Source organism: Sus scrofa, chromosome 6, assembly GCF_000003025.6.
Source record: "Sus scrofa isolate TJ Tabasco breed Duroc chromosome 6, Sscrofa11.1, whole genome shotgun sequence".
NCBI lineage: Eukaryota > Metazoa > Chordata > Mammalia > Artiodactyla > Suidae > Sus > Sus scrofa.
Window position 1 is genome coordinate 54,676,026 of NC_010448.4, and position 8,689 is coordinate 54,684,714.

The window sequence follows — 8,689 nt, forward strand, 5'->3', positions numbered from 1 at the left end:
GCCCCCGACATCACCCAGCACACTCCAGTCTTCTGTTTATCAGAGGAGAGCATTACGCCCAGTACACACTCAAGGAAAAGAAAATCCAGCTTGGCTTTGTGAAGGAAAAGGTATAGGAATTTTTGGATGCATTTTTGGACCAGCACAGACAGTGATGGATGTTGGGAGTTGACCAGTTTTCTCTTGGTTCCCTGAGGTGGGCTTGAGGGCAGGTCTTGGTTCTCGAACCCTGAAACTATAAGGTCATGTGGGGATTGCCATTTTAGAGGCTGGCCTGCAGAACTGAATATGGATTCCTATATTGTCACGCCTTCTTGAGGTCCTCAAAGAACTTGTAGAGATGCAAACTCGAGTTGCTTCTCAACTCTGCTGAGTCAGAACCTACTTTTTTTTTTTTTTTTGTCCTTTTTAGGGCCGCACCCATGGCATATGGAGGTTCCCAGGCTAGGGGTCCAATTGGAGCTGTAGCCACCACTTACACCACAGTCACAGCAATGCCAGATCCAAGCCATGTCTGCGACCTACACCACAGCCCAAGGCAACACCAGATCCTTAACCCACTGAGTGAGGCCAGGGATCAAACCCGAAACCTCATGATTCCTAGTCGGATTCGTTTCTGCTGCGCCATGACGGGAACTCCAGAACCCACTTTTTAATACAATCCTGGGAGGATTCTCTACAGTCATGTTTGAGGCACAGTGTTCCAGAATAAGCATGTTAAAAACGTGGAGTTCCTATTGTGGCGCAGCGGAAACGAATCTGACTAGTATCCATGAGGATGGGGGTTCGATCCCTGGCCTCGCTCAGTGGGTCAGGGATCTGGTGTTGCCGTGAGCTGTGGTGTAGGTCACAAAGGCAGCTCAGATCCTGTGTGGCTGTGGCTGTGCCTGTGGTGTGGGCCAGCAGCTGTGGCTCCGATTTGACCCCTAGCCTGGGAACTTTCATGTGCTACAGATGTGGCCCTAAAAAGCAAAAAAAAAAAAAAAAAAAAAAAAACGTGGAGATCCACTGATGGTCTGCTAGAACTCAGCCTATAAAGTAGGAAGAAGCTGTTGTCATTCTTGATGCTGGACACATCCTCAAAGTTAGAGCGTTGGTGTTCTAGAACCCTGGAGTCAGAATTGAGGATGGCTGCTCGTTGGGTAGAGAGAGACCCAATGGAAGGTTGAAAGGTGGGATGTTAGCAGTCCAGTGTCTCTTACAGGTGAAACTGAGAACGAACCCCGGTTGTTCTAGAACCTTGGATGTTATCTAGAATATCACCACATTATCTCTTCTAGTGCCCTGGTTTTACAGAACAGGACTGCGCAGCATCCGAGAACTAATGGGAGCGCGAGTGATGGGCCGTGTGCTTTCCAGAATCGTGGAGTTAAGACGGTTGGGGAAGGGTTCTTAGAGTCCTTGAACTCTGGCTGGGAGCACATCAGGAGTGGCACCTCTGAGACGGTGTGGCACGTTCAAGGTTCTGGATTGGGAAGTCGGCTTGGGGCCGAAGGTTCCAGGATTGCTGCAGGTTAGAAATCCAGGGTAGAAACGGGATGGAGTATCCAGAAGCGGGCCTGTGGAAGCACTTATCATCCCTTTGGGGACAGAATAACCTGGTGGTTGGCCTTGGGAATTCAACTGCCCGCATTTGAATCTCAGCTCCAGCACTGACCAGACACTTTAGATCATAGCCTCCATCCTCGGTTTTGTCATCTATAAAATGGGCTTTTGTCAAGTGAGGGAAGACAATTCGTTGGAAGCACTGTTCAGGCCGAGGGATGGCAAGAAGGGATGCTGGGCAGAGAAGGACAAAGATGTGTAAAGAGAGGGACATTGAAGCCCCGAGAGACCAGCCAAGCCCAGGGGCCAGCAGGAACCAGAGGCTCCCGGGCGCACACTTACCTAGACAGATGCCAACTGAGCCGTGCCAGCCTTGCCTGATGAGCTTTGGAATGGTGGTGGCTGTGAACCTTCCAAAAATGGCTTGCCAGCTGTCATGTGGGTTTTGTATATGTGCCTTTTTTAGGGGCCAGCGGTAGCTTTCATCGCCTCAGAGTCCTCCAAGAAACGGGGTGTCCTGGCCAAGCACTTAGCCCCATTAGGCAGTGCAGAAAAGCCTCGGATCTAGCTGCGTGTCAGCTGGGGTGTGTGTGCGTCTGTGTGTGTGCGTGCATGTGTGCAAGCATGTCCGCGTGCCCGGGAGAAGTTGGCCCAGACACACTGGCTCCTCACCCCTGGCTGGGGCTTAGGCGGAGGTGTCAGATCTTATCTGGGATCTGATTAAAAACATCCCCTTGGGACCCCACCCTCAGGAGTGGGCCCCCGCTGAGCAGAGGTGCTGGGGGGCCGGGCGGGTGAACACGCAGCACAGATAGATCTGAGCCAAGCTTATTCCCAGGACGGAAGGTTGAACCCAGGCCAAGGATTGTGAGATAATGAAACCCGGAAAGGGATATTTAGCAAATCATTGTTCTCATCAGGAACACAGAGGGACATTCATGGTTCTGGGGCAGGAGAACAGTGGGGCCTGGGTCATTGCTCCTGGGCACGAAGTGGCCTCTGACCCTGGGAACTAAGGAGTTGTGGGTCACCTCCACTTGACAGAGGTGCATACTGAGAAGCACTGGCCCAAAGGCACTCCACAGGGAGGGGGCAGAGCTAGATTCAAATCCAGGCAGTGGGAGTTCCCACTGTGGCTCAGTGGGTAACGAACCTGACGAGTCTTCGTGAGGATGCGGGTTCGATCCTTGGCCTCACTCAGTGGATGAAGGATCCAGCGTTGCCCTGAGCTGTGGTGTAGGTCGCAGAGCAGCTGTATCTAGCATTGCTATGGTGTGACTGTGGCGTGGCTGTGGCTGTGCTGTAGGCCGGCACCTGCAGCTCTGATTCAACCCTTAGCCTGGGAACCTCCATATGCTGCAGGTGTGGCCCTAAAAAGCAAAAACAAAAAACCCAGGCAGAGAGAACTTGCAAAGCCATCATTTACCCCGGAATCAGGAAGCGGGTTCTGGAGTGGGTGAGAAGGGAGCATTCAGGGTTTGGGGCCAGAGGTTCTTTCAGACTTAGCCGATGTGGGGACAGGGGAAGCAGGTAATTGGTGACAGCTGTTAGGTGGAGGGAGGTCCAGGGCATGGGGTTAACGTCTCTATTGAGAGTTCTGTTCAGTAGGTGTTGCAGTTCAACCGCAGCCCAAGAGATAGGGGATCGGTGGCCTCCAGTTCTGGCTCCAGCCTTCCAGGTTAGTGAGCCCAGAACAGAATTGGGGGTCCTGGTTCCCAAAGGGCAGTGTGTTGCCACCTTACCTGACATGGCCTTAAGATGCCCGACCTTGCAGGCCCTCCCAGGAGAGAGGGTCCCTGGGGTGTGGCCACACCAGCCTCCAGTTAGACTCAGCTGTCAGCCCAACTGAGAACTTTCTAGAACTGAGAACTTGCCTGTTGAACACCATTCTGCCTGCCTGTCCCTTCTCCCTCCTGGAGCCAAAAGGCCTTTCTTAATATACACTGGAGGTGGGAGGTAGGTGGGCAGGGTTTGTAGCAGTTGCTGTTTGTCTCCAAAGTCCTGGAACCTCCCAGAACACTGCTGTCTGATAGCCCTTTCCACAGTAAGGAAACCTGTGTCTTTATTTGTAGTTCGTGGCTACCTGTGAATGTTGAGCTCTCTTGAAATGTGCCTCGTGTGTCTGAAGAGCTGAGGTTTTAGTTTTGGTTTTATTTCTAATGGTTTCTTTATGCTCCTTTCTGGGTTTTTGTTATTATTGTTGTTGTTTTGGGCCATGCCCACGTTATTGGGCCAGGGATCAAACCTGAGCCACAGCAGTACTATGGCTGGATCTGTAACCATTAGGCCACCCCAGAAGGCCTCCTTTTGTTTTTTATTGAAGTATAGTTAATTTGTAACATTGTGTTAGTTTCAGGTGCATCCCTTTATATGCATCTATTTTTCAGATACTTTTCCATTATAGGTTCTTACAAGGTAGGGAGTATAAGCTTCAGGGGCACATGTATCTGTTTTTCGGATTCTTTTCCATTACAGGTTATTATAGTTACTGAGTATAGTTCCCTGTGCTATACAGTAGGGCCTTTTATATATAATGTTAATATATAAATGTCATGTAGAGTTAACCCCAAATTCATCATTTATCTTCTCCTCACCTCCCTAAGGAACTGAGTTTTTAAATTTTAAAAAGTTTCTTTGAAATGTTAATTCTCATCCCGCCCAAATCCCTGCCAAGACAGAAAAGGGTAGAGAGGCTCTCCTGATGGGGTCCAGACGCTTGGCTCAGCTTGTGCCATGTGTTCCCTCCCCCTCCCCCAAGCAGAGGGTTCTAGATCCCAAGGTTCTCTGTGGAGTGAGGTCCGTGTGTGTGTGTGTGTGTGTGGTGGGAGGTGCAGGACTCCCCCTGCCCATTTCTTTTTCTTTTTTTCTTTTTTGAATGGCTGCCCCTGCAGTATATGGAAGTTCCTGGGCCAGGGATCGAACCTGTGCCTCAGCAGCTACCCGAACTGCTGCAGTCAGATTCTTAACCCATGGTGCCTCAGCAGAGACTCCCCCTTTTCCTTTTTTTACAAAGCACCTCCTGACATGGGCAGTGAGTGATGTTTATTTCTCTGGGGGAGGAGGTTATGTACAGCAGTGATCCGGATGCCCGGGAGCCCTCACCCAGGGGCTGGGGCGGGATGGGAGGCGGTGGCAGAAGGCACACGGTGGTGATGGCTGTGGTGGTGGCCCGGAGGAGGCCAGGTGGGGGTGTAGTGTGTCCTGGGAGGCCCGGAGGGCAAGCTCGGCGAGGGCATGTGGTCCCAAGAGCCCGTGCCTGTTGCTCCCGTCCCCTCCCTACAGGAGGATGCAGGGGCAGCTCCTGTCCTTCTTCCTGGGGGCGCTGGGCGGGCTGGGTGGGAGCTCCTGTTCCTGGAACTTCCTGTGGGAAGAGGCTGGTAAGGTGGGGCCGGGGTGGGGATGGGAGCAAGACCCGGGAAGGGGGGCTCCACTCACCGGACGGCGCGCACCAGCTGCTCAAAGGCCTCGTCCACGTTGAGGCGCAGTTTGGCCGAGGCCTCGAAGTAGGCCACGTGGTGGGAGTTGCTGAAGGCCGAGGCTTCGGATCTGGGAACCTGGGGGGCGGGCAGGACACATGGAGGAGTCAGGTCCCTGCACTGGGGACGGTCGGGCCTGGGGGAGGCACACAGACACACTGTGTGCTCTGACTGGGGCCACCTCCTAGGGGAGCTTAAGTGAAACATTGCAGGGAGATGGAGGAGTGAGCCCAGGGTGTGGGGTGGGTGCCATCTAAGGAAGGAGGCTGAGAAGGCTCCAGAGACGCTGGCCCAGAACTGAGTCATCAGGCGGAGAAACGTCAGGATGTCCCAGCAGAGGCCCAAGCAAAACTCCAACGGCTGGAACTCCCCACAGGCTTGATTGAAAAGATGAGTTCTGGGGAGTTCCCGTCATGGCTCTGCAGAAACAACCTGCCTAGCGTCCAGGAGGACGCAGGTTCAAGTCCTGGCCTTGCTCAGTGGGTTAAGGAGCTAGCATTGCCGTGAGCTGTGGTGTAGGTCGCAGATTCAGCTCAGATCTGGCGTGGCTGTGGCTGTGGCGTAGACCAGCAGCTGTAGCTCGGACTGGACCCCTAGCCTGGGAACCTCCATATGCCGCAGGTGCGGCCCTAAAAAGACAAAAGTTTAAAAAGAGAAAGTTCTGGGTGGAAATCACATAGTTTGCGTGTAAAAGGAAGTGGTGGGAGGGAGAAGGGACAAGACCACGGTGGGTGTCAGGGGCCAGGTGGCAGAGCTGGGGTGCTGGGGCACGAGGGAGCAGCAGGAGTGGGAGGCCGGGGCCAGAGTTCTGGTGGGAATGAGAGGAGGGGAGGGGACAAAGCTGGGGCTGGGTGACCCTGGGGGGAGGTGCCCTCTTTTCCATCCAGTCCCTGCCTCGTGGGCATGACAACTCCTGTGTGCAATGCTGGGGGCTCAGAAGGTCTGACATGGGGCAATACATCTATGGGGTATGTGACAAGGGACCACAGGAGCCAGAGGAGGATGCTGACATGAGGTGGGCCCAAAGGAGCCTCCCACGCTGAGAGGGGGTCCCGGGAGGGCGAGGCGGGGGTGGGGGTGTCCCAGACCTGACGCTGTGTCTCCAGATCTGCCTTGTTCCCGACCAACACGATGGGGAAGTCATCTCGGTCCTTGACTCGGAGGATCTGCGTGAAGAGCTTGCCCACCTCGTTGAAACTGCGGATGAAGCCGCAGGTCAGCAGCTGGGCCCCAGTGCTCCCCGCTGACTCCGCCACCTCCCCCCCCCATCTCCCCCGACCCCCAGACAACACCCACCTCTGCCGATCATTAATGGCAAACACCAGCAGGAAGCCGTGGCCGGCGCGCATGTACTGCTCTCGCATGGCACCGAACTCCTCCTGGCCTGCGGTGTCCAGGACTGCAGATGGGGAGAGGGGGCCTCCATGGGGACCAGGCTCCCGCCAGCCACCCCCACAAGCCCGCAGCCCGGCCACCCTCCCACTCCATCTCCCCTGCCACCCTCACTGTCCAGCCGGGCCGGGACGCCATCCACGGTGCAGATCTTGGTGTAGGAGTCTTCAATAGTGGGATCGTAGTCAGACACGAAGTAGGACTGGAGTGGGGGGGGTGGAGAGGACGCTTTACTACAGGGTCCCAGCAGGGATGATGGAGGCCTGCCTCCCTTATCCCCTGTGCTCCCCAGGCCCCTCTCTCCAAGGGGCTCCCGGCCCCATCCCTCTTTTTGATATAAAGTTGCATTTCCCGAGTCGGGATGATGCCCTGGCTATGCGGCATTGAACACATCACTCCCCCTCTAAATCACTGCCCCTCTCCTGACCCCGATTTTCTCCCTGGGGAAATGAAGATCAAAAGAGTGCTACCCTCAACCCAGTGTGTGAGATTCAGGGAAAATCCTCGTTAAGCATTTCATATCGTCTGCGCATAGTAGGCGCTCAGTCACTGGGACCTTTTGCCATCCAGCATATCTGCATGTGTTCTTCCCCCTTTCTTCCCTCTTTTTTTCTTCCTCCTCCTCCTCCTCCCTCTCCCCCTCCCCCTGGGCAGCTTCCAGTGTCTCCTCCCAGGGGAAGATCCCGGTTCCAATCCGGCTGCTGAGACGCTGCCCCGCCCGCAGGCGGGGCCCCTCCCTTCCTGCCTGGGTCCCGGCCGCCTCCATCCAGGCCCTGGGCCAGCTTTGGGTCTGCCCCTGGGTGCAAGGGGCCCAGGGCTTGGGGCCTTTCTCTACCCAGACAGGAGCTCCCATGCACGCGCTGTCTGGGGTCTCTTCAGGGGTCTGGGGCCCAGGGACCTCAGGGGTGGCATCCCTGGAGCAGACACCTTTCTAGGGTTTCTCCCAGGTGGGAGAGTTTCCCCTGGGGAAAGGGGTGGAAGTTTCCTGGGCAAGGGTGGATTTTCAGAAGAGAAGGGGTGATCTGGCAGCTGCTGGGGGTCCGAAGGCTGCATCCTGCCTGTCGTGGAGGGTGCTTGGTAAGGGGCAGTGCAGGGGCCTGGCCCTGGGGGGTTTAGGGGTGTGTCTGCAGAGTAAACCGGGAGAAGCTCAGGTGGGCGAACTGGGGGCTGGAGAGCATGGGGGAGGGTTGTCATAGAATATAAGTACATGTCTAGAGAGTCGTAGAGACCTGGAGATACATTTAAGAGGTCAGAGAAACTCCAAAGGAGCAGGTCTTTCTGGAGGTGTCAAGACTCTGGGGGCTTCTTCCATGGAAATGATCTGGGGGCTAACCAGAATTTCTGAGAGGGGCTCAGGAGATCAGAGTGGAGGAAAACTCACGACGGAGGAGTGGATGGTTTTCCTTGAGGAAGGGTAGGGGTCTGGATCTGGTGGGATGGGGGATCCCCAGAACTTGGAGTCTTAGTGGGAATGGCCAAGGGGCAGGATCTTTTTGCAGTCTCTTGGGTCTGAGGGGGTCTCCCTGAGGACAGGGGTGGGATGGAGTCCTAGATGGATCTCAGGGGCCAAGTCTGGGCATAATTTCTACTTTCTGGTGGAGGTCTCTGAAGGGGCTAAACAGCCAGGTTGGGGTAATGTCAAGGGCATTCTCCCAGTTACTGAGCGGCTCAGAGGGGAAGCTGAGGTCAGGGATTTGGGAGAGGTAGGGCTCAGGGTGCGAGGAGGTGGCCCCGAGCGGGGTGGGGGCCCATGAGAATGCTTAGGGTCTAAATGGGTTGACTCTTCTGGATTTAGGGTGCTCCCAGGAGGCATCCAGGGTCAGGTCAGCAGAGGAGCGGGGCTTTGGATACTTGGGGTAGGGGTGGTGGGTCTCAGGATACAAGGACAGGAGGAAGGTCCCTCATGTAGGGGGTGGAGGCCCTGAGGGGCTCAGGGTCACATCTGAGGGGACATTTTTAAGATTAGAAAGCCTCATAAGAGGGTCTCAGTGATGGATGGAGGGGAAGCCGGAGTCTTGGGGATCCCGCCAAGGGCTCAGGTCTGGGTGGGTCCCGGGGGCACCCCCCGGGGTGAAGGTCCACTACCTGGATGAACTGGATGGTCAGCGCGCTCTTGCCCACGCCGCCGCCGCCCACGACCACCAGCTTGTGTGTCTCGCTGGGTGGGGGGTCCCCGGGTCCCGGCCCCCCGCCCCGGGGCCGCCCCCGCCCTGTCCCGGACGCCGCCCCGCTGCTCATGTCGCTGCCGCTGCCGCCGCTACCGCCTGGGGCGGGGG

General features: G+C 55.9%; 1 protein-coding gene across 1 annotated transcript; it reads right to left on the reverse strand.

The window, feature by feature from the left end:
- RRAS (related RAS viral (r-ras) oncogene homolog) lies at positions 4,571-8,689 on the reverse strand. The gene is made up of 6 exons (XM_003355998.3): positions 8,499-8,689; positions 6,528-6,615; positions 6,318-6,420; positions 6,110-6,218; positions 4,981-5,099; positions 4,571-4,906 (listed from the first exon to the last, which is right to left on the reverse strand). Exons 1-6 carry the CDS (start codon positions 8,649-8,651, stop codon positions 4,822-4,824), a joined length of 657 nt encoding a protein of 218 aa, XP_003356046.1. The 5' UTR covers positions 8,652-8,689; the 3' UTR covers positions 4,571-4,821.

Bases quoted from the DNA above. Each gene is read 5' to 3' on its own strand.
- RRAS (XM_003355998.3), bottom strand. From the start codon at position 8,651: ATGAGCAGCGGGGCGGCGTCCGGGACAGGGCGGGGGCGGCCCCGGGGC. The intron at 6,421-6,527 runs GTGAGGGTGGCA...CCCCATCTGCAG, and splicing joins CGTCCCGGCCCGGCTGGACA to TCCTGGACACCGCAGGCCAG. The intron at 5,100-6,109 runs GTCTGGGACACC...CCCGCCCCCCAG, and splicing joins ATCTGGAGACACAGCGTCAG to GTTCCCAGATCCGAAGCCTC.